This window comes from Melozone crissalis, unplaced genomic scaffold, assembly GCF_028551555.1.
Source record: "Melozone crissalis strain CALT ecotype California unplaced genomic scaffold, PUWL_Pcris_2 ptg000023l_1, whole genome shotgun sequence".
Taxonomy (NCBI): Eukaryota; Metazoa; Chordata; class Aves; order Passeriformes; family Passerellidae; genus Melozone; species Melozone crissalis.
This window is the reverse complement of record NW_026535801.1, coordinates 35730475-35755868: the sequence shown is the minus strand read 5'-3', so window position 1 is coordinate 35755868 and position 25394 is coordinate 35730475. Positions and strand designations below refer to the sequence as shown.

Genomic DNA, 25394 nt, shown 5'->3' with positions numbered 1-25394 from the left:
GAGGAGCTGGGTGGATGGGAGCAGAAATTATTTGGCTCTTCTCTTCCCACTAAATAAAACCAAAAGCTGGGAAAAAAATTAACAACTGCCAATCTATTGGGTTTTGGAAGAGGAAGGAGCACAGGTTATGTGCGTGTGTGTGCGTGTGTGTGTGTGTGTTGTTACAAGAAAGTATCACCTCAAAGAGTTTTCTATATAATTTTACACCCCTCCCAGACAATCCATTGTTAGCAGCAAACTGGGATTGCTGGTAGACAAAAGCCCACTCTGCAGCAGAAATAACTCTATGAAAGCTGCACACAGTTTTTAATGTTTAATGACACAAAATCAATTGGAAGTGGTTGCTGGCTTCCACAGTCAATTTCAGGAGATTTCTCAGAGAACGGGAGAAAGTGGGAGAGTTTCCATTAGCCCTGGAAATCTCATCAGCAATAGGAAAATGGTGATAAACAACCCTGCACTCCAATAAACGTATTAATAAACTTGTCCTCACTCATTTCTCATGTCTCTGTGAGAGGATACAGTTTTGTCACCAGGAAGGTCACGTTTTGGTCTCAATTCCATCCTTTCTTTGCACAAACAAACATCCCTGTAGTTGTGGGTGCCTTGAGAGAGCCACAGCGCCCATTTGCTGCCCCCTGAGCTGTTCCAGGTGCAGGAATATCTGAGGGGAATATCTTCATTCCCCTCTTGCTCTGCCCCACTGTGAGTTTTGCCAAAGCAGTGTGAGAAGCTGCTCTGCCCCACAGGTGAGTGGGAAGGGGCTCCATGGGGAAATTTGGATCCATCCACCCTGTCCTGGATGGATCCAAACTCACCCAAACACTCACAGGTGGCCCCACTCAAGGGCCTTTAAGTCAAATCCTGCTGATTTTTGATGGGCTTTATGCTATTTGCCAAGCTTAAACCTGCATGGCAGCTTTTCCTGCCCTTGTTTTGCTCAGACTGGGGGAGTGTGATACCTTCTGCTAGCTGGAATCTGTGGGTTTAGGGGGGAAAAAGGTTATTTTTGTGTCTTTAAAAAACCCAGGACTCAGGAACAGCCCTGAATTTTAATCTCAATGCAAAACAAGAGGCTGTTTTCATGTGTTGCAGGTTTGCCCCAGGACTCCAGCTGAGTGAAGTCAAGGCAGGGTTGGTAATGCACAATTTAATCAGTGAATTTGTAGATCTCAAAAGGCGTGCTTAATTTAATATTGTTTCTAATGGCTATTGTCTTCATGCTTGCCTGTTTCCCTGGTGTTTTTCCCTTTTGTAATTACTTGAATGGGCACTTCCAGGTGCACTGCATATATTAGCAAGCATTTTCATTTTAGTAATGAGCGAGATGCTTTCAGTGTTTATTTCTTCATTGCCCTAATACTTACTTTATTAAAGATCCTGATTCTTCTAGAGGAGAAAAATAAGCATTTACCACTCCTTTCTACCTCATTTACCTCTTCTACCTTATGATGCCCTCAATAAAAGAGGATTTAAATTACTTATTGGCCAGGGTTAGGCCAGATTTACACTATCACAGAAAAATAAAGCAGAGAGGGGATGCTTGGTCAGTCATGGAGTGGTTTGGGTTGGAAGGAACTTAAAGATCATCTCAATCCAGGTCCCTGCCATGGGCTGGGACACCTTCCACCAGACCAGGTTGCTCAGGGCCCCATCCAGCCTGGTCTCAAAGGCTTTGATGCCTCTCCTCACCCCTTATGGGATGGGAACTGAGCACTTGTTGAACTCAGAGCCATCCCCTGAGTGTCAGGGCTTCAGGGCTGTTTCAAGCTCTGCAAGGAGCATCTGCAGTGCCCCTCTCCTGGCCTTATTATCATCCCTTATGGTTAATGTGCATTTCTGCCCACCTTGTGTGCAGCCTGGGCTGCAGGAGGCTGAGCCTTGCCTGGCCACCCCAGGCTGCTGATTAATGCTGCAGCAGGACTCCAGCATCAGCTGACAGCCTTCAGCCAGCATTTATTACACATGCACAACAGCCACATGCCACATGCCAGCCCAATTTCCAGATTAGCTGTTTATTAGCATTATTATAAACATGGCTCTTCATCTTCCATTAAATGGCACTGCAGCCCCACGAAGCCTGTAAGGAAGCACTTGGTTCACTAAATTACCCTGCAAATGTCAAACTGGCGCTCAGTTATTAGCTGTGTGTCTTACAGCCTCTTTATTAGGATTTTGTGTCTTGAGGGTGCCCCGTGGCGTGTAGGTTTTTTAAAATACAAACCAGCGTCATTTTTTGCTGTTTAAAAGAACATTTAATTAAACTGGATTCATTGCTTGTATGGGGCAAGTTTAATGGAAACTAAATAGGAGGCATATGATTACATGTTATTGAGCAGAGTGACTGCTCCAGAGACCAAATCCTTTCAACACAACATTAAACTAAACTTATTTCATGTGCACAGGTTGGCTCTGGCCTGCTAGGGCATCATATTTTGAGAGCAGCAGAATGGTTATGAGCATTAAACAGCTTTTAACAAAATGTGTGTTTCAGGGAAGAAGCCCTTCTTAAGCTAGACTTAAATATGCTAATGACAGAAATCAAAGCTTCACACAGATTCTGGGTAACCTTTTAAAAATTACCATTTCTATAGTGTCAGATGCAAATGAGGAGATCAGCTTTGTTTATTATTTCACTAGCTGTAAATTAACAAGAGGCCCCAGTGAGTGCAAAAATAAAACTGGAAGTATTCTTTGGGCTTGAGTCGTTGGTCACATCATGGCTTTTTAATGTTCTTTAGGAAAACAAAAGGAATTATAATTAGAACTCCATTACACAAGTTCCTATTCCCTGCTCCTTTTATGTTCACGCTGTTGATGCAATCTGATTTTTTTAAGGTGTGCACTCACCAAATTTCCTTTCCAGGCATTCTAAGCTTCTTTTTGAATGTCTGCTGTTCTCCAAGTCCATTCCTAAATCCATCCTTCCTTCTTTCCTTCTTTCCTTCTTTCCTTCTTTCCTTCTTTCCTTCTTTCCTTCCTTCCTTCCTTCCTTCCTTCCTTCCTTCCTTCCTTCCTTCCTTCCTTCCTTCCTTCCTTCCTTCCTTCCTTCCTTCCTTCCTTCCTTCCTTCCTTTTCCCTTTTTCCCTTTTTCTTTGCTCCTTTTTCTCTGCAAAATTCACTGACCCCCCTCCATGCACTGTTAGTGGGAGCATCCTGCCACTTATCCATGAGGAACTGAATTACAGCAAGAAAATGGAAACAAATAAAGCAGTCTTGGAACACCAATGGGAGTGGGGTTGTCCAGAGGTTCAGCTTCCAACTTTTGGGCTTTGAAATGAGCTCTTCAACAGAGACCCTGTTCTTGTTTTTGTTCATTAGCACAATTTCCCCTGGGGCACACCAGTGTTGCTGTGGCTCTGGGTGAGCTGTAGCTGATAAAATCAAGGGCAGGGATGTAATTAGCAACGTTGGAAGGGCTGCTGTGGGCAGATGGGAGCTGAAAAGGCTGTGCCTGTTGTGAGACAGACTTTTATGTGTGTTGGCCTGGGAGTGCAGAGCAATGTGTGATGGATGACCCTGCACTGGGATGAGCCATTTGAACACTAAACCTGGCATCTGTGGCCCTGCTCACACACAGGGCAGTTGTGCCCTCTCCATAAATCATCCCACAATGAGGCTTCCCTCAGTGATCTGGGTTAGCCTTTCCTGCTGGGTGGGTTAGCTACACGAGAGTTCAAATCAGCTGCTCAGCCTGGGGTTCACCTGCAAGGTAAGAAAATCCAGATTTCTCTGGCCATCATCCTTTGCCTTCCAGCAGATCCCTGTTCCTTCCTCAGGGCAAGTGCTGTCTTCAGGCACAGCCTCAGAACCTCTGCAAGGCAAGAGCAAGAGTAGCCAGGACCTGTAGGACGCAGAAATACCTCAAAGTCTGTGCTGAAAACCCTGACTCTGGCAGAGTGCAAGATTTCAGTTGTGCTTTATTTCAATCCTCTCTTTTTAACCCCCCCCAGACCATTACCTGGTGCACCATTACAGCAGCCCATGAGCACCTGAGTATTTATCTCACAGTTTGCCCTCTGCCCTGGCAGCACATCCGTCTCAGCAGCACTTCACATCTTTCTGGAAAGATCTCTGTCCCAGCTCCTGATGGAAATATTCTGTGTCTGCTGACTCTCAAGATTTCTCAGGGTTTTTTTTCCCAGAAAGCTGTAATTTCAGGCACTCTTAGCACCCATCTCACATGGCAAAATCCAGGAGTGCCTGTTTTTTACACATGTAGAGCAAAACATCTTTTATTCAGAATTTGTTTAGGAACATTGCACTAATGCACCACTGCCTGTGTCTTCCCTGGGATTAAATGCAGGATGTCAGAGCTCCTGCTCCTGATGCTGGTCCTGGGCTCAGATGCCAGTCACTGTTAGGAAAAAGGGTTTATTGTGTCAAATGGGTAACAACACCTCTGTGTCACAATGTGTTTCACATGTTACAGGGGTTACAACAAGCTCTAAATGGTTGGACCATCATGATAATTTATTTAGTATTTCTCCAGCTGTGGTCACAGGTACCCAGCAGCGACTCTCCTATGCATCTTATATGTACAGGGCAAGCACTTGGGGTAATTTGCCTCAGTAATTCTGCACCTATTTCAGGCCAGGGATGTCCTGCACAGGACACTGAGTGATCCTCCTCAAAACATTTCTCATTCACTACATACTTGTCTTTTTTCAAGCCAGGTAAAGTTTAATATCTGTTCCTCTTCTAGGAGGATTCCCAGAGGTCCCCCAGCTGCCATGGTTCAACTCCTCTTTCAGGATTTGTAGATCTGAGCAACAGCATCTGCTGTCAGCAAGCTCATCCATGATCACTGATCCAAATTTGGATCAAATCCTTACAGCCCTCTGCTCTGTTCTTCACATTAAAATAAAAATTAATATTTATACAACTGATGCACCAAAAAAACACCCACCAAGATGGAGACTCAATTGTGCTAGGCACTATAGAAACAAGCAGTAATCCCCCAAAGAACTGTCTAAGGGACTGATATTTTAGTTCTCCTGGGAAGACTGGTCTCAATGAATGTTTAAAATCTATTTCTACTCAGGGAAAGTTGTTGGGCTTTCCCTCCTTGCAGTTCTTGATAAACACAAAAGCACTAAACACAACAGCTGTGTGTGACTGTGCAGCTCCAGCCCCAGTTAGAAAACGTGTGCAGGTCCTGCCAGGCACATCCATGGAGTTCTAAGCAGGAATTTCTGCCTGAATCCGGAAAATGATGAGCCAGGCACTGCCCCTCACTTAAACACCCATCCCACAGTGGAAATGTGATCACAGCAGGTTCCACAGAGAGCAGCCATCCCAATCCCCTGCCAGAAAAGCACATTTCTGGCTGCACTGTCTTGGTGGATGTGCCCACAACAATGGCTTTTAGAGCAGTTGGGTCCCAGGCTTGCCTGGGTGCACTTGGCAGCAGTTTGTTCTAAGCCAGTCATGTTCACTATCCTAATCTGACATGAAGCCTGATGGAAAAATCTGTGATCGATTATAGCAGCGGGACAAAGAGATATGAGAGGAAAGCAATGCAAAGGAACAGATATCAATCACTGCTCCCAACGAGCCTGGAGAAGGTACCTGCTGCTGCTGCTCCTGAATTGAAGGCAGTGTAGCACATCTTTCTGCTGTTCTAGGTAAACACTCCCAGCTGCACACCCTTTGTCTTACAGACAGACCGATTTGGTAAGAAAAGTGGATTTTGAGGTATGGATTTTGTTCGAAGGGGACAAAATAAACTATTGGTTTGTTACCTTGAGAACGGTGTAGCATGTAATGAATGTTTGCAGCAGTTTCACAGTTGCTTATTGCTCTTCTTTTTAAGCTCCTGAGTGTTGAGGGGTTTTTGTTTAGCTTTACACTTTCTAATTGATTGAATGTGAAATATATGATGGAACAAATTTGTATTGAAAAAGAAATAGCAGACACAATCAACAAACTTTAATGTTGAGTTAGCTTTTTTCCTCGCTGCTGGACAAGATCATACTTCAAAGCAAATTAAAAATGTGAAGCCAAATCCTGATTGCAATGCAGGCAACAGAAATCTTCCTGTCAGCCTCAATAAAAGCAGGTGTAAGTTTTCAGTATTAGTCCAGTCCATCCAATTCACATGTCTTTCTGTCTTTATCTAATCTAATACAAGGTGGTGAGATAAATTACAGAAGGGTATGATAAATTGCATTGCTATTCATTTTTGGCAAGATCACCTATACCCTGGCCACTAATTCATCTCCGCCAGGATCCACTGCAGCACACGGGATCCTTGAAACAGCCTCCAAACGCTGTCACTTCATTTTCTTCTGAGAAAACAAAGAGATTATATCTGCTGGCCAATAGCCTACTTACCCTCACCAAAATAAATGATGCCTCACTGTGACCTCTGTAAAATCGTGGTTATAAAAGTATCAAAATGTATTTATAGCATTAAGATATTAGGTCTCTCTATTCTGCTTGAGTGGAAAACTATGATATGTCTTGGACTGAGGGATTTCAAAATGGAAAAAGATGACATGGTTTAGGTTTAGGGATTTCAAAGAGTGTTTAATTTGTTTAATTCTGTTTTCATTGGGTTTTGGTGTTCTTTGCCAGATGATACAAACAAAACACACAACATTGGGTAAGAAATCTGCAATATATTGTAACAAATTTTTTTCTGATAATTTTTTTAGAGCTTTTTACCACTCTTGAACAAAGCACCATGGTAATTCACACCAGTACCACACACTCACTGGATACTCTGTTGGATACCATTCACGCCCATCTGTGAGTTCAAAGAGCAATTTGCTCCCCATTCAAGCAAAAAGGGGAGACACCTTATTTCCCCTTACACCCATCAGATCCATCCCTGCCTTCCACATGAGCTCTGCTGGGCAGCCCCAGGGCACTCCCATACCAAGCTGCTGCCAAGCCCACCCATGGCAGACTCTGTCCCACCACCAGTGTGAGCTTCACCCTGAGCCAACCCCATAGCCCAATGTCCCACCACTCTCCTGCCAAGGAAAGGGGAAGCTGATTACAGTTTGGGCTGGAGTGCCCGTGCCCCTGCTCAGTACCAGCCCAGGAAATTGCTTTCTGCTCCTCAGCATTCGACTGCCAACTTGCTCCTCCTCATCCTGCCAGGAATCGCTGGAATCGCTGGAAACGGTGCCGTGGATGATCCAACAGCTGCTGAATTTCACACAGGAGACCACTTACCACTGAGGTGCAGCAAAGTGATTTTGCACATCAAGGTTTTAAAGAAATCTGGGGCACTGTGAGATGAAGGGCATTATTGATGTGAAAAGAAAATTATCATATTTACTTCAGAATCTGTTATCCACACCTGCAAACAGTACTTAAAAACAGAGCATGTACTGCAGGATGATGTGAAAACCTGGCCTGGTGAGAGGTAAAATTTCCTTGATTATTTCAGGGAGATGAAGGTTTCATCCTGCACTATTTAGGAGTTGTTGAGGCATAATGGCTACGTCCAGCTAATTGGATGCATTGCTATAGGCACTTGAGAAATGTGATGGACAGATGCATTCAGCTAGAGAGATATCCCTTGGTGCAGAGAGCTGAAGTCAATTAGGGAGTTAAATTGTGAAAGATTTGACCTGATGTCATTTATATCTCGAGTCATAATTAACACTTAAAGTTCAACTCTATAGCAATTTTCTTTTAATAACACTTAAAACCTACACAGGGCTGTAAGAATTGCGCAGACGTGGTGAAGGATGGCTCGAGTGTGTGCCTGGATTTCTGTGTTAGTAATTAATCCTCAAAACACCTTTGTGAGGCCTATGGGGAGAATCATTTCTCTGCAGTTTCTCCTCTGAAGGGAAGCAGGGTTTGCCCAATGGCTCCCCAAAGTCTCTGGCACCTGGAGATAAGGACAGAAGCTCTTTCAGGTGCTGAGCATTCAGCTCAGCCGAGCTCCCGTCTTTTTGTCTCACTGAATTTTTTTAATTTCACCACAATCTTTAGAAATATCATGGACAAATTACTTGTCAAATGGCCTGGGCTTTCCAATTAAAATCTGTGTGAATGCAGAACCTAAAAATCTGTCACAAATACAGCTTCTGCCTCCAAGGTTTTCATGTGGGTGAAATATGAATCTCACTGGGGGAAGAAACAATCTCTGAGAGTGAGACCTTGTGAGATGGGATTCAGCTCGCTGCAGATCCTTATGGTCAAGTTATAACTGCCCATAAAGAGCGGGAAAAATGGAAGTGCTGACAAAACTTTTAAACTACAACAGTGGAAATGGCGCCGCAATAATTTATAATCTACAGGCAGCTTTGGATTTATTATCACAATGACAAATGCACTGTCATTGTTAATAGGATATTTCCCAGCAAGGACTTCTTGTTATGCAAGCCAGGTTCACTATGTCATGCAGCATGATAGCAATAAAGTCTACAAGAATTTGTAATGAACTTCAATTACTAATAGATTATGGTTAATGGGAAATATGTGCAGTAAAGATATGGGTTTTTATATGCACCTTCTGGTACTCTACAAGGCAATGATTTATGCTACAATTTCTGTTAACATTCTCCAGTATGAAAAAAAAAAAGAAGCCTAAATTGGTGGAAAGCCACTCCATCCATAACAAATATTTAAGATAACTTTGCACATCATGTAAATGAAGATGTAAAATTAGATATTAATCCGTTTCATTTCACCATTTGTATTTTTATTAAAAATGAAGACTTTGCCCTACTGTGTAATGACATTAAAAATCCTATCATGGGCTGCAAGCATGAATTACCCCAATGCAGGAGTGGTGACAGCAGCCGAGCTGTGAGCGCATTTGTTCAATTTGCTGGAGTAATTAACGGAGCAGTGAGGATATTTTCCTGTGCATGATTTAAAGGAGCAGCCCTGGAGCTGCCTGGGCAGATGTGTTTGATGTGGAGGGACACGTGCACAGAGCCTGGGCCCTTTGGAGGGGTCAGCCCCACTGTGGCTCCCCCAGCCTCGAGGCATCGCCCCAAAGCTGTGCCCCACTCCTGGACATGGGGCCGTTCCTTCCCTGCACAGCAAACCTGTGAATAAAGGGAATTCCCTGGGGAAACAATCACCACACACAGCAGCAGAGCCACGAGCTCTCCTTCACTTATCACAGGGACACAGGCCCAGGTGTTTGCTGCTGCTTCAAAGGACTCCCTCCTCTTCCTCCCCCTCCCTCCTTCCTTCCAGCTTTTTTTTTCTCCTCTACCTGCATTAGAATGTTTATTCCAGGTTTATGTGCTCATAAAATGAAAAGGAAAGTCTCCCAATTTAAAAACAAGCACAGCTCAGAGCCATCTTTGAGAAAAACATGGAGATGCAATATTAAGGATTGCATTTACCCAGGGCCGCATTTCATATCTCAAACACATATTTAGCCAGAAAGAGGCACCAATGCATGAAGAGCTTTCAGGATAATTTCTGGTATATTTTTAATACAGGTATTCTGAAGCCAAACTAGATCCAATCAGTATTGTGCTGGTTTAATACTATTACTGTCAATGAACCACTGTAGAAAGCCCACAAATTATTTTTTTAGGGGTACAAGCCAGTGAAACATGGAATTGGGGAAATGATGAGGCCCTGGCACAGACTGCTGTGCAAATCCCAGTCCATGGACAAACTGTACTTCCCAACCTGCTGTGGAATAGCAGAGTCTCACTGTACAATTTAGGGTGATTCTCACATGAAAATGTGGTTCTCCACTCTGTTAGGAAGTTGTTTGAGAGATTTACAAAGTGTCCTTAAGTTTTTATGGTAAAATGAGCATAAAACTGTGCTTCCCCACATTCATTTCCTTCTAAAAATACTTAAAGTACTTGCTTCCTGAAAATGTGTGTGTTACAAATTTAAAATTAAAACTGATTTGCCCCTTAAGGGTGCTCTGCTGATTCAGTTTTCCCCCAGCCCTTCAACACAAGCAGTTGCAAGATACAAAATGGAGTTTACTGTATTTTCCCCCTCCCAATTTTAATGAAATTCTCCTCAGAAGCAAAACAGGGGAAGAAGCCCTCTGTGCATCCAAACTGAATATTTGTGTGTGTGTGTGTGTGTGGTCAAATCATCCTCTGTTCTCTCCAGATCAGCTCTGCTGCTTCTCATCTTTCCAGCTCTCTTCCACATTTTCAGACCAAACCCCTTTTTCTCATTTTGTTGTTTTTTCTTTCTTTTAAGTCTGATAAACAATAAAACAGCAGGATCTTCAAGGGCATCTTATTGCTGAGTTTTGTTGTTGGATTAGTGTTTTTTTGGTTTTGTTCTGGCATTTCTGTGGCTCCCTGAGATACCTCACCCCTGACAGGGTTGATGTGGCAATATTCAGGAGTCACCTGCTTTGCAGGCACCATTTAGAAAAGGTCACTGACACCCCAAAAGAGCCACGAAAATAAATGTAACTTTAATTTGTTTGCCATTAGAAATGTGTGCAGCAATCTGTTCTAATGGGAGATTTTCTTTCATTCCTGCTCTGGCATGTGACCACAGCAGCTCACAGATACACTGAGGTCTCCTAATGCAGGAGCCTGTGCACAGAAGTGGGTAAAGTGGTAATAAATTTTGTCCTGTCCAACAGAGGATTATCATGGAAACGTTCTAAACTCCACCTGAATTAACACTTGAGCACCAGGAGATGTTTGTGTTTCAAATAACTTGCCCTAAAATAAATATAAACAGCTATTACGCCCAATATGATCTCTTGAAATCACTTCAAATGATTAATAATCTATATTGTATCAGAAATGTGTGTGCAAAAATAAAACACAATTCCTTGCAGCTAAAGTATTACCTAAAGTAAACCATTTCAACACTGAATCAAATTATTGCAATGGCAGAAATCACACCTGTCTCAGGGGATAAATCGAGTATTCAGGCTGTTAAATCCATTCAAGCATCTCTATCGTATCCCACTATGTATTGTGCCTTGTAGAGAGAAAACACTTCTAAAAACTATAAAATCATTTAGCAAAACAAATGCATCAACCACAACAGCCTCATATGGAGAAGAGGCTGAGGAGGTGAAACCCCTTCTTGCTGAATACCTTGTAGAGTGAATAGATTTACCTGACACAATGCCATTGAAAATGAAAAAAATAAAAAATGCTACTGGAACCAGTCATTTTGGTATCAGAGTTTATTTTTACATTTTCCTTATTACAAAGCTCACAGGCCAGGGGAAGGCTGGGATCAGAAGCATTGTGTGGTTAATTAAAAACACAAAAAAAGCTCTGTGCAGCTGCAGCAGCTCATTCCCAACAAAGACTCTGCATCAGGGCTCAGCACTGCAATCCCCTTCTCCAGGACATTTGTCACCAACCCTGTGCCTCACCCCTCTTCCCTTGCTTCCCTCTGTAGTGCCACACAACTTATTCTGCAGAAACATCATGAAGTTAAAACACAGAAAGGGGGAGCAGTGCCATTGAATGGAGATGCCTGCAGAGGCAGACACTGAACATGCAGGTGTGAATGCACCTCCAGTAGCTGCAGGTGTGAGATCTGGAAGCCACAAGCTCAAGAAATCCCATCAAAGATCCACCCAATGGCTGGTCATTCTGAGCCTGCCAGCTGCACCAACAAACTGCAATTTGCTTGTTTAGTGTGCAGAGAGTTTTTAAATGAAGATGATGGAACCACATGCAGCTCTGGATTATTCTTTAGGAACAACTATTCCTAAGGAATAATTCCTTCAGTTTCTGCAGTGCCTGGGTGGAAGGTCTGAGCTATAGCTGATTTCACAACATCTGTATGATAAAGCACAATTTACTGCCTAGTCAGTTGCAGAGTCATAGATTAGTGCAGAATTAATCAAGTATTAAAGCTCACTTACAAAAACAGATGTCAATACTGATTTGTTAACAAGCTCCAAAAATTATCATCAGAGCTGAAGTAAATGAAGCCATTTATAAAAGATGAAAAAATACATTTCAGCTCTCAACAGTTTGTATCTCTTTGCTTTGGACCAAGAAGAAGAGGTTAACTCATGGCTCAACCACTATTACACCCTGGCTGTTATTGAAAAACACCTTCCCATCTCTGATTTCACTGCAGCCAGGCTTTCTCAGCTCCTCCATCACCTGACGCTTTAGCTCGGGAGGGGCAGTTTTAGCAAAGTCAATTGTTTCTGTCAGGAAATCCAGCAAGAGCTCCCCATCTTTGTCCCCTTCAGTAAAGCAGCTGGTAATGTCCAGGTGGGATGGCAGCTCGTAGAGCTGGTACTTGAGCCCAGCTGAATCCAGCATCCTGGGCAAATCACCAGAGGAAACGTAGGTGCAAAGATCCTCCAGAGGGAAGGAGGACCCATACTTCTTCCACAGCGTTTCCCAGCCACTCTTTCCTGAGAGATAAACCACCAGAAAAACACTCAGAGTTAAGGGAAAACACGATTTCAAAGCAGTTTTGATTTTCTGGGTTTTTTAGCAGTTGTCATCAATGCAAGTGGGATCTTCCCAGAGCTGGGACGTGTCCTGGGGCACAGTGGAGTTGGCTGCCCCCTGCTTCTGTTCCTCAGGTTTGGGGGCTGTAGGAGTGGGTGGGCACCTACCCTGGAGCTCCAGCACCCTCCTTGAGCCTCCAGCTGAGGCCAGAGCAGCTCACACTTGTATTCCTCTTCTCCAGAGACAAATTTTAAAGCAAATCAGCTGGGTAAGTCAAAAAGTCCCCACATACATCTTCACATCTTTATTTTCCCCCCAGCCTGGATCTCTGATTTGGTATTTCTAGTGCAATTTGCTTGTTTAGTCTCCAGAGAGTTTTCAAATGAAGATGGTGGATGCACCTGTAGCTCTGGATTATTCCTTAGGAATAACTATTCCTAAGGAATAATTCCTTAGGTTTCAGCAGTGGCTGAGTGGATGGCCATTTTTAGAAGGATTACTCAGAATGACTGGACAGGGTGAAAATAACTTTGAGCCTAACGAGCAGCTCTTGAAAGTTACAACAATAATTCTCCCTAGGTACTAAAACCAGTTACTTGTTGCTTTATGTGCAAACAGTTATTTACAGTCAAATAAACAGTTTGGTGTTTAGAAGAGAGGCGACAATATTTTCTTTCACCCGGTGGAACCTGAACGTGAGCACTAATTGCAGGAAATGTTCTGGTGTCGGTGTGTGTGACTCGGAGCCCAGCAATTATCCCCTACCTGAAGGCAGCATTCCCGGGCTGGCTCTGGGAAGGATCAGCACATGGCTCTGCTTTTGTTTTGCACAGAGCCACAGTCCCTGCACATCGGGACTGCCACCTGCACCTCTCCTGCCAGCCCTGCTCCCCGGCTGGCTTTAATTACCTGATGTGTTTGAGTTGGGGATGACATTACTTTTGTGTGAAGTTAGCTTTGTTCTGATGATCTTTCAGTAACTAATTTGCTTCAGCACTCATTTTAACAGCACTTCTTCCGTCCCTTCTATATTCTCTTGTTTTTCTCAAGGTTTTCCCCTTCTTTTCCCCTCTGCTGTTCTGAGCCCTGCTCCTCTCTCCCACTTTTTTGTTGCTCCCAGCCATTTCTGCTCCATCAGAAAACACAGAGTCATCTGGCCCAGAAAGGACTTCAAATACTTTTCATGAACTCAGAACTTTAATAACTTTAATTTTGAATAGGCACACATTCTTTCCTGTATTCACATTTTATGAATATCCAAAGGGACAGGATAAGCAACTGGAAGGGTTTTAATTAACTATATTCAGGTAATCAGCAATACTCTGATATTGCGATCTATTCTTGTTCAGCCAAAGAACATGAACAGGTTTTTTAAACTCATTTCAAACACAGATTTCTTGTTGTAAAGTGCTTGAAAACACTTCAAACCAAAATCATTTGGGGGGAAAAAAAGTAGTTGAATAAATTCAGGTCAGAAGTGTCACTTTATACTGGATCCTTCATGAACAAAATAAAAGGAACTTCATCACGTTTGCAGAGGTGGCCAAATTCAATGAGAAATTAAGCTTAAACCTCTGAACAAATAATGCTTAACATGGCTTTCAGAGTTGCTAGATGTGACTGTTTACACAGCTGAAATTTCCATAGCTTTTGAGGCAAATTAAAGGCTTTCTAGAGTCAAATTAGATTCCACCACTGCACTGTCTCTGGCATACCTTGCCCACAGCATTAAAAGGTTGTCGTTTACTCTGCTCCAACACTTTCCTGCTGGATTGACCACAGAGCATCTCTGCGAGATCTGAAACAGCCTGAGAACGCTGTTTGGTACCCAAAATGATGATATTAAGGAAATGGGCAGTTTGAAAAGAAAATGAACCATATGTGCTCCAACACCTGCTGTATGGCACTTCCGAGCCCCCCGCCGCCGTTTGCTTAATGCCAGAGTCTCTGGGAGAGAGAAAATGCAGAGCCCAGCCTGGAAACCTTTTCCAGCAGAGCCTGAAGGGGCTCCTGTGAGTGAGAGCTGCAGGATGGAGCCTCTCCTGCTGCAGGGCCCCTGCTGCCATCCATCACTGGGCAGGCTGCAGCATGGGGAAGGCAGTGAAGGGTGTTTTGTGCCCATGGTGAGGGGTTTTGGCTCATAAATCCACACAGACACAGGCAGTGGGCAGGTTTCAGGGCATCTCTGCTCACCTCTGTGGCCTGTGCCACACACAGGAGCCCCAAAGAGCCCTCTCCTGACTGAGCAGTGCTGGGGGAGCAGCTCTCACCTGACACCAGGATGATGAGGAGCTTTCCCTGTGATTCCAGGAGGCTGTGGAAGTACCGGACGGTTGCTGGGATATCTTTCACATAGTAGAGCATCTGGAAAAAGCAGAAAATGCTTAGAGACAAGCAGTGCCATCCTGGTGACTACTATAACACTGTTAAAAGGATCCAAATGGGGGCAATCCTGCAGAAAAGCAGGGACAATGAGGCACCTCAGGAAGGTGTGGGCAGTGGGCTCCCACTGCAGGCTCAGGGCTGTCATGCCCTGCCTGCTCTCTGGCACTGCCAGCTCTGAGCTCATGCAATTCATCAACCTGAGAGGAAGAGATTTGCCTTTCTTCAGTGAAGGCTTTGGGAACACAAAGGCAATTTCATGGAGAGGACAAGGAGCTTTTGAAGACACCAGCTAAAATGTATTCTTAGTTGACTGCCACCCACAGCCTGGTTAATAGGACTACTGTGCTCAAAGCTGCTTTTCATTTATGCAGTTCATTTATGCTAAAGCATTTCAAATTACTGGGAAGTAAACCCACCTTTCTTCCCCTACAAGTGGATAATGAGGTCACATACTTCATGCATACTTTTAACAGCTGAGTCTTTGGCAGCATTTACTTTGCAGAGACTCTTACCTGGATCATGTGAATGAAGTCCCATTTTTTAGTCTTCTTTTCTGCATTCATTCGGCTTTCATATTCATCAGCCGTCTCCTTGTGCCAGGCAAACTTCATGTTCTCGAGGTTTGATGCCTGAGTCACACGCTCTGAAACAGAGGAGAAGGCAGGACAGAGTTATCTCAATTGCAAATAGGGGGCTGATTTCCACTCAGAGCTTTAATACATCCAAAAGCCCTATTTAGGTAGAGAGTTTAGGTACCAGTTTAACACAACAGTGGAATATCTTAAACCTTGAGCCCATATGTGAGGAGAAGGCTGTAGAGAGATTTACAGGACAAAATCTTAAGAGAGTCTGTTGCTTTTCCCTTTGCTCCCTCATTTGGGCTCTTCTGGTGTTTACCTGAGCTAAAAAAAAATAGAAGTAATTTCTTCCCCATGACTGGCTCAAGCTAAATGAAAAGATGTTGATCGGGATGAATTGTTCTGAGGCCACAAGCAGCACATTTCACGGGGAATAGAAGAACTGATGGCCCCAGCACGTATGTGGGGGCCACACAAAACCCACATGGCTGAGCAGGAGTCAGGCCATGGTGGAGGTTTTTCCTCAAATAAAAACAGGTGCTCAAGGACGGATCAAAGCAGGGGTTTCTTGAGAAGAGAAGCACAATTAAAAGGTTGAGAAGGGCAGAAAAAGCAAATGTATTCTTCTAAATTTGTGTAACTGGGATGGCAGGAGGGGGAAGGAGCAAGGAGCCTTCTCTTGACATTCAGTGGCTTCTGTAGAAACAACTTTTCAGGAGCCCACAGTTCTGACCAGCTGCTTCAGGCAAAAGGGATGACTGTTTTAAAGCAAAGAGCTTTAAGGAGTGACACATGGAGTGTCCTCAGACCTCAATACAATGCACATCAGCAGCTGAGGAAAACAGAATCTTGGAGAAGTGGATTCAAACAATAAGTTACACTGAGGGCCTGGCTCATTCCTACATTCCCTTTGTTTTTATGGGAGCAAAAGGGAGAGGCAATTTCATAATGTAGGGAATACTAATGTCCATCTGCTGGCATATGGAGCTCCTCTCACTGTGCTGCTGCTCAGCACTGCTCCAGGCCAAACCAGCCCCTGATTCAGTTCCTGTGCTTCACTGGAGTTAGCATCAATTTAAAACTTACATGGCCCAAAGGCAGGCTGAGCCTTAGCTACAGAGCACATGTTCAGAACAGCACAGTTTGCTAAGACCAGAGCCTTTACAGCACTAATGACAATGTTCCTCCCTCTGGGCTCTGATTTGGACACGTCCCCGTCAGGCAGATGAGAAATGCTCCATCAGTGCTTATCTCCTCTCTTCTGAGCCTGGAAATGGGCCACCCCTTTCAGATGCTGCCACTGTTACTCTGTTAGCTTCCATTTATCAGCCACTGGCCCCAGCACTGGCAGTCCAGATTTGATTTGCTGCTCTAAGCTCAGGAGCAGCTCTTATCCCCTCACCAATAATCCAGGGCAGTCTGGTTCAGTTTAATTGTGGGTCTGTCTGCAAGGGGGAGCTGGGAAGAAAACTGAATTGCTTTCCAGGCTAGGCCTTCAAAGTCCAAACACTAGGAAATGGAAATTCATTATGGGATTGTGGTGAATTTCTGCCTGAATATTCATCTGAACCCATTATGAAAAGTTTTCCTTCCTTTTCCCCTGGGCTCACCCCAGATTCTTTTCCCAGCCAGGAGCTGTTGTGTACCTGATGGGTGCCATCAGAACTGGCAGCTGTGCACTGGTGATGGAGCTCAGATGTGGGGCCACCAACACTCCAACCATGGCCACCAAGGGAATCCACCAGGAGTGAGGGAAAGGCACAGCCTGCCCATGAAGCTTTGAGGAAAGCCTCCATCCCATGCCACAGCCTAAAAGAAAGCTGAGTTTGTCATCACTGCACATCCCAAGGAGTTTCCCTCGTGAGCTTGGCTTCTCCTTCCCATGGAGAAAGCATTTGGTGAGGCAGAAAACACAACTACTGAACCCTCAGAGGTGCAGATGATGTTTCTAATTCTCTGCAGAAAATCTTAGGCCTCAGAAACCTAATTAATGGTAGCTACTGGGGACATGATTAATTACCAAATAAGTGAGTTTAAAGAAAGAAATTCAGATGAATATTTCATTTCTAGTTTAGCATAAAATTTAAAATAAGGACAACATTTTATATTTGCTCTAACTTTCTTCTGGAAAGAAACTCTCTGCAGTAGGATGGGACTGCCAGTTAATTGGTGGTGGATGGTGGGACCACTGGGAAGATTCAGAGCAAATCCAGCCCAGTATAGCCCAGACAGGACAGAAATTCCTTGCTCAAGTGCACAAACTGTCTTACAAACAGAAGATGCTGTGTTGCCCACCCTTCACCATTTCAGCCTGCAGGAATATAAGAGCACTGGGGATTTTGCACAAGGCATCTTTTAAAAGATCAGGTCTGGGTTAAATTGAGAGATATTAAAAAATTAGGTTTGTCCTGGGAGCCTTTGGTGCTTCCAGTGATTCTGAGCTACCTTACTGCAGGGAGAAAGGGATTGCTGCTTTTTTTTCCTTTGACTTCCACAAAGTCAAAGGGATTCACACTGGGAATGCTTCATTTTTAAGGACCTGAGCAAGAGCAAGACTGGAGATTTACAGTGTGGTTTCGCAGCCTGGTATTTACCATGGTTTGGAGGATTTCCAGCAAGAGACTCAGCTGGTGAGGTTCATTCCTTGCTCTCACATCCATTTGGGATGGCTCTGGCCAGGTGAGCTCTGCTCAGGGCTGGTGCCACCTCCCTCAGCACCACCAGGAGGTGAAGCCTGGTGGGCTCTAATCCAGTGATAATCAAACCCTGGGTTACTGTTTAATGCTCACTTTGTAGGGCAATTTGATCAAAGCACCCTTGTTAACACTCAATCCTCCTCGGAAAATGTTCCATTTTCCTCCATGGATGCTGCTTAGACCTTAGGGCTGGCGAAGGGAAGAAGCTCTGAGCCCCAGAGCACACAGCAAAAGCCTTTCCTATCACTCCTGCTTCCCTTCCCGTGTTTTCTAATTCAAAGCCTGGTTACTAATTTAGTGCCCCACTGTGAGCTTTAGGTGTTTGTTTGAAACGATTTTTAAGATGTGAGAGAATCACCATGAGACACTAAAATTTTCCCTTTGATACTGAGGAAGGATCCTGATTCAACACAAGTTGAAGTGGAAAAACTTTCTGAAATGTTGGGATTTCACTCCATTCCCATAAAATTATCCATCACTTCCCACCTAGATAGCTTTTAGAGTCTATCTAGGCAAGCATTTGCCATTCAGAGATCTTTGCAGTGTGAGAGACTAAGATTTCAATGAGAGTGAACATTGTTGAGAAGCAATGATGGCAAAAAAGCATGAAATTTTGAATTTTTTAACTTTTGAGAGACAGTTCTGACAAGAAGGCATTTGAACATAGGGTCATCCACTTTTCAGCACTTTTAAATATCTGTAAAATAATTAATGTAATTTTTATTTACTTAATGTAAAAATACCTTTGTACTTGGAGATTTGGTCAGCACTTGGCTCAATCACATCGTTGTTGATGGTGGCCCCAGGATACCTGGCTCGTATTTTTGAGAGGATCTGCAAGTCCATCTCACCTAAAGAAGCAGGAGACACAAAACAGAGAATGAAAACAAAGCTCAGGCAAAGGAAATCTCCACCACCATCACACCCCCAGCTTGGCAGACTGATTTCTGCCATTTATGTACGGGTGCACCACACAGGGCCAAGCAGCTGCTTTGCATTCTCAGTAGGTTGCAACTGAAGATTGAGTTCTAGGATTTGAGAAAAATGTAAATATCAGTCCCAAATCTCTTCATTTCTCCTCTCTGACTGGCACCACCTGAGCCAAGGGAAAACCTGACACAGTCATGCTTGACCTCTCCTTTTCTGGACATGGTCTAACCTCGAGGAGGAGATCCTACAGGGCTCTCAGTGCCAGTTCTGATGGCTCCAGCAAACTTGGCAGGGTTGCTTAGGAGTCAGTAGGAGCACTTTTAGCCAGGCACCTTACTGGTTACAAGGTCATGTGGAGGAGGGAAAGGGAATCTGCGTTTACACTGGGATCAGAGACAATACTCATATCTGTTTGTCTTCAGTGTCCTGGGACTTTTCCCAAAAGAATGATGAATGGAGCACATACCATTTGTGTTTAGCTAACCCTTGTTTACAGAATACCCCAGAGATTCCTGTGTTTCATGTTTCTGTTGAGGAAGAGTTCTCTCTAAACACTGCTCAGGCCAGCTGTAATTGTTTTATTGATGGATGTACCGGTAGATCCAAGATTTCAGAATTTAAAAATAGCTCCATCATTCTCAGCCATCTCACCCCATCTGCAGTGGAGGAAACTCAGGGGGATGATATTTCTGACTGAGGCATGAGTCCAGGGACAATATCCAGCTGCCTTGCTCGACTTTCTCCAACCTCTGCTTATTGTGCTTGGATAGATTTTAGGTGGAAAAAATAACAGCAGAATAAATTAAAGTAAGAAAGAGTGAAACAGAGGGTATATTGAATAATAGATCCAGGGGTTGTATTACAAGTAAATATCTAGCTTTGCCCTGGAAGATTTACTTGTGCTTGCACAAACTCCATGTTATAGAATTCCCTACAAATGAACAAAGTTTTGCACTGAATGGAAGAACACCCTGATGGCCAGACAGGCCCTTGCTGAGGGGCTGTGGAAGGAGGAGCTGCACAGCCTCTGCCCACCCTCATCATTTTCAGAGCCATGGACTCCCACTACTTCAGCATTAGCTCCATCGTGCAGAATATTTGATATAAAAAAGGCAAACACTGGGCACTAAATTGCTCATTAGTTCCCAGGGGAGATAAGACACAAAGTGAGGAAGAGTTGCATTTTCTCAGACTTATGTGTCCTTCTTAAAGCAACCAGCAACACCAACCCTCACATGGCATCTCTGGAAGCAGGTTCTTTGAGGGAGGGAAATTGAATTTCTGAGGCAGCAGAAAGAGCTGCAGCTTTGCTATCGCTGCAAGCCCTGTACTCTGTAGTCTGCCATGGTAAAATTTGGGAACACAGGATTTGAAATGAACTACTGCAATAGTTTGATTTTTGGTTGCTTTACCAACTTCCCATAAAATGATTAGTCCTTTAAAAAGGCTGTGCAAGTCTTGATTAAAAAAAAAATTGGATTTTGTATTTCCATATGCAGATAGGTTAAAATATTCCCTTCTGCTCTTGTGTGGCCAAATCACCCTTGTACTGCTTTTAACCAAAAAACCCACCCCTTTGATTCATAATTTAATCCACAGCCTTAAATGACTTCACTTTTAGCTCTTTTATATGCAAACAAGTGTCCCGAGGCATTTTACACTCAGATCGGTGGCAGCTTGCATTATCAACAGTTTGGCAATTAGGCTATCCGAATTATTTAAACTCTCCAACACAATTACCTTTTAAAGGCTACCACTATGTTTGCCATTAAGTTTCTAATTAAACATTTTACATAACGGGATGGTTTATAGCCCAGTTGCTCCTTCACAGCAGTGCTGATGCCTCTGATGGTTTTTAAAGGTACAGAGAGCGGCGCGCTGGAGCGTGAACTTAATAAAGCAGCGGTGCTCGGGCAGCTGGAATGGGATGGGATCGAATGGGATGGGATCTAATGGGATGGGATGCTGCATTAATGGGTTCTTGCCTCCCGAGGGGGAAAAAAGGAGAGGAAATGCTTTTTTTCTGTGCCTCCTTCCTGAAAAGAGCAGGGGCGATGGGGCTGGGGCAGCAGCTCCATCACTGCCTTCCCACACCTGTAAGGGGGATTTGGGGATTGGCTCCCACCAGGCCTCACAACGGCTGTGCTGAGAACAAACCTGTGAGCAGATGGAGCTGGGTCATCTGGGGATTTTCAGATCACAAAGTGAGCTTTGCCTACCCATTATTGATTGTAGGCAAGCTGGACTGTCTCTGGCCAGGATGAAGAACCACGCTGTGTTCTCTTTCTCTCTTTCTCTGTTTCGCTCTCTCTCTCTCTCTATTTCTATTTCATTTTCTCTATTTCTATTTCATTCTTTCTCTTTCTTTCTCCCTTTCTTTCTCTCTTTTCTTAATTCTTTTTTCCAGAGGAATGCTTGCCTTTGGAGAGCAATGTTCCTGCTCTGTCACACTGTCTGTTTTATAGCTAATGCCAACCATTTACATACAATTACTTTCCATTTACATACAATTACTTTACGGAGGAGACACTAACAAAACTGAGGTTAGTCTTTGGTGATGGTATGACTACAGCATTTAAATTAGATTTAACTGTTCATATAAAATTTAAGTGTGGTGACTTAACGGGCAGAGAAAGAAACATAGGTTTTAATTATGGGGCCACTTAAGCAAGAATTTAATGAAAATAAGCTACTTGGTCTTACTGGTATTGTTTTTCCACTCAGTGAATGTCAGAAAAAATACTTATTATTTGTATTTCTTCTGGAGCTCATGCTCAGCCCCAATGTTTTGGGGGGCAGTAGCTCCAGCAGAAACTTGTACACTGATGGTGGTCAGCAAACACAGCCACAGAGCTCAGCCATGGCTCTTACATATCAGTGATGGGAGCTATCACCTCAATAAAGGTACAGGGGGAATATTGTAATGCAGGTAAAAATCCAATATTCTGAGGAATCGAAGTCATTATTTTGTTTGGGGTCTGGGTGGGGTTTTTGCCGCTTATGTTTTGCTTTGTCTTGTCTTGGTTTTGTATAGAAACCCTGTGGAGCAGTTAAAGCTTCTCTCTGCCTTTGAGGAGTGATGGTGTAGAGGGAGAGGTTTTTGTGGAGGACACAGAGGAATCAGAGTGGGGAGGCTCAAGCTGTTTTCAGATGATGTGGTCACACACCAACTAACACCACCTGTCCTCTGGAGCTGACTTATCAAGGAAAGACTGATTTCCCATTCTGCTCCTTTTGCAACTCTTAGTCCTCTATTCTTAAGGAGAAAAATGAAGGAAAAGACATACCAATATTGAAGTCCATACGTACCTGCTCCACCACCAACACTTAGAACATTGATTGTAGACTTCCCATTTCCAATACTGAAAAACATTATTTATACATTTTAGGAGAGCTGCCCAGTAGAGAGGGTTCCATGCATGATGTGAGACACTGGAGATCCCATTAAGAGTAAAATTTGCAGGGCAAAACCCAAATGTAATGTGTGTGTACACAGGCATGCCTGCGAGTGGGCAGGAGGGATCAGATTCAGAACTCTTCCCCTTTGGACATTCATGATTTCCAAACTGTTATTTTGGATTATTTTGGCAATTTGCAGAGGTGGCATTTTGCTTTTATTATGAGGGAATACAAGCAGAAGCAAGTACACACCTTCTCTGTGTCTGTGCTCTGAGGAACAGAGCCCTCGGGGTCTGGACCAGCAGCTTAAAAATTATTTGCAGAACTTTTTCATTATGCAAAATGGGGAGGGAGAGAGGAGAGTGCAATGCTCCAAAAATCCCTGAGTGAGGCTTTGGCAGAGCCAGGAAGCCCTGAGCCCTGAGAAGAGCCTCCCCAGAGCCAGGATTTGATGCTGGCCAGCCTGCAAAGTGAGGGGTCCATCAAAGGACACACACTGGCAGGCAAAGCAGGAGCACGATCCAGCCATCCTAGAGAAACCTTAAATATTACCTGAAAAGCTTGCTTTTAAAAAGCTGCTTTCCATCAAGTTTGATGCTAGAATGTAGTATCTGTTAGAGCATTTCAGAGCTGATTCAGTGCCAGCTGTTTTTGTGTGCAAGGAAACAATGCAGCCTTTATCTCCTCCTGGCTAGGCAGCCTCCTGTGACGGTGTTCACAGGGGTCTGAGGATGAGGGAAGAGATGAGGATCTGACTCCATGTTTCAGAAGGCTTGATTTATTATTTTATGGTATATCTTATATTAAAACTATATTAAAAGAATAGAAGAAAAGATTTCATCAGAAGGCTAGCTAAGAACAGAAAAGGAAGGAATGATAACAAAGGCTTGTGTGTCAGACAAAGTCTGAGCCAGCCACCTGTGATTGGCCATTAATTAGAAATAACCACATGAGACCAATCACAGATCCACCTGTTGCATTCCACAGCAGCAGATAATCATTGTTTCCATTTTGTTCCTGAGGCTTCTCAGCTTCTCAGGAGGAAAAATCCTAAAAAAGGATTTTTCAGAAAACAGATCTGTGACAGCCTCCATCCTGGAGAGCCACCATCCAGAGCTGTGTGTGCAAATGGAATCTATCCCAGGCCAGCAGACAGGGCAGGGAGCAGCAGTCCCAAGGCCAGCACCCCCTGGGACCGTGGCCCTGGCTGTCCCTGAGGCCAGGCTGGGGTTACCTGGCTATGACATCGGGCAGGTGCCTCTCCACGAACCCCTGCATGCTCTGGTGCTCCGTGGATCTCTCCAGGAAGACGCGGAAGGACTGGACGTATCTGTCAAGGTCTGTCAGCAAATTCCTCATGGGTGAAGCCATGCTGGGAGGCTGCAGGAGGGGACAGGCTGCTCCCTGCAGCTCTTCTCTCCGGGCTAGAGAAGGAATGAAAAGTGCTGGAGAGGAAAATCCAGCCTGCACCTGGACTTTGCTCCACGTCCCCGGCCCTGCCACTTGGAGTGTTGCACAACCTTGCAATACAAACTGCAAATGGGGTCCAAGCAGCAAAGGGTAATTTATCATCTTTAATCTGTGCAGAGCAAGTGCCAGCATTTTTTAACTGTGCTGACACAGGACTCTGTTTAAACACAGTAAAAGAGTCTTTAGGTGGTTCTTAAATACAAAAAAAAAATTTCTCTGTTTTGTGAAGGCATGGCTCTGGATTAGAAGAAAGTGCAACACTCATCTCCAGAGACGCTGGCAGATGTCTCTATCTGTTCTTTTAATCTTTTGATGTTCTTAAATGGAATGCTGATGGTGGGGTGAAAACAATAAAAACCTCATAAATGCACTTTATTTTTCTAGTTCTTCTGAAGATAATGGTACAATTCCCATGGGTTAAGCAGCTAATTCACCAAAGCCACGTGAGTTGCTGGAATAGATGTTGTGCTAAGCCAGGCTTACAGGCAATCAAGAGTGGGGAAGGCAAGTGGGGAAGTGTCAGACTGTACCTCAAAAAGAGCACAAAGATGTCTTTATCCTCTCTTAAACTGCAATTTAAGTTCATCACATCTTGTCCTACCTGGCAAGAAGAAGGGGGAACCCTCTCCCTCCTCAGGGGCCCCATGCTGAAGGATGCACTGCATTTCCTTGGTGTCTCTCACCATTCCCTCTGCCTTTCCTGCAGAGGTTAAATCCCAGCCACCTCTTGCTATTTTTAAAGTTCCCTTTGGACTGTCTCCAGCCAAACCCCATTGGTGCTGAAGTGCAGCACAAAACCCTCCCAGCCATTGCTTTTCCTGGCTCCCAGCACAGCCAGGACGATTTCCCTGGCTCCACTGAGACCTTGCACCCGCTGCCTTCACTCACCAGCATGACTGGAATTCAAACCAGGGGCTTTTCCCAGACTGCTCCTCTGGTCCCTTTGAATTATAAATCTGGCCTCTGCTGTGCTCAAGTCCCTCCCAGCTGCACATCAAAAAACACAAATAATCTCATCCCTTCTTCAAACCATAAACAGAAACAAAAGCAACAGGCTCAGATCCATATTTGCCATTGCCTCCCTTTCTGGCAGTGAGCTTCTGACAAATTTTCTGACTGTGCAACCAGTTTTCCACTCACCCAATACCTGTCTCATCAAGGCCACATCTTCCTCACTTGTTTATGAGAATGGTGCCATCTTCTTCTCCCCTGAACACCAGCAGAAAGATGGGCATGGAACAATTTCTTCCTGATAGATCCACATTGCCTGACCATCACCTTATTCTCTTTCTGCTGCAGGGAGGATGACTTCTAGGAACTATTTCTAGGGACAGCCATCATGCTGAGCAGCTGCCCAGACCCCTCTCCTGCCCCTTTCCAATGACAGCATCAGCTGCCCGGCTTTGCCCATTTTCCTTCCCTGCCTATGACAAACATCCAAGTTGTGACACGTTTTCATTTTACAGCCCATGGGCCAAATCTCCTCAGATCCCAAAGGCTCCTGCAGGAAGGGGCATGGTGAAGCTTGGTGACAATTCACCTCCCCCCTCTGAGTGCTGCTACCAGAGCCATTGGCAATGGCT

General features: G+C 44.2%; 1 protein-coding gene across 1 annotated transcript; it reads right to left on the bottom strand.

Moving 5' to 3' along the window:
* Window positions 1-11133: 11133 nt before the first annotated feature.
* On the bottom strand, window positions 11134-24497 carry LOC128938117 (histamine N-methyltransferase-like). The gene is made up of 7 exons (XM_054278159.1): window positions 24413-24497; window positions 23576-23765; window positions 22252-22304; window positions 18756-18863; window positions 15251-15381; window positions 14624-14717; window positions 11134-12313 (listed from the first exon to the last, which is right to left on the bottom strand). The coding sequence occupies exons 1-7, from the start codon at window positions 24495-24497 to the stop codon at window positions 11958-11960; spliced, it is 1017 nt and encodes a 338-aa protein (XP_054134134.1). The 3' UTR covers window positions 11134-11957.
* Window positions 24498-25394: the final 897 nt, after the last annotated feature.

Bases quoted from the DNA above. Each gene is read 5' to 3' on its own strand.
- LOC128938117 (XM_054278159.1), bottom strand. From the start codon at position 24,497: ATGGTGAGAGACACCAAGGAAATGCAGTGCATCCTTCAGCATGGGGCC. The intron at 23,766-24,412 runs GTAGGACAAGAT...TTCCTTCTCTAG, and splicing joins TTCCCCCTTCTTCTTGCCAG to CCCGGAGAGAAGAGCTGCAG. The intron at 14,718-15,250 runs GTAAGAGTCTCT...TGCTTTTTCCAG, and splicing joins ACTTCATTCACATGATCCAG to ATGCTCTACTATGTGAAAGA.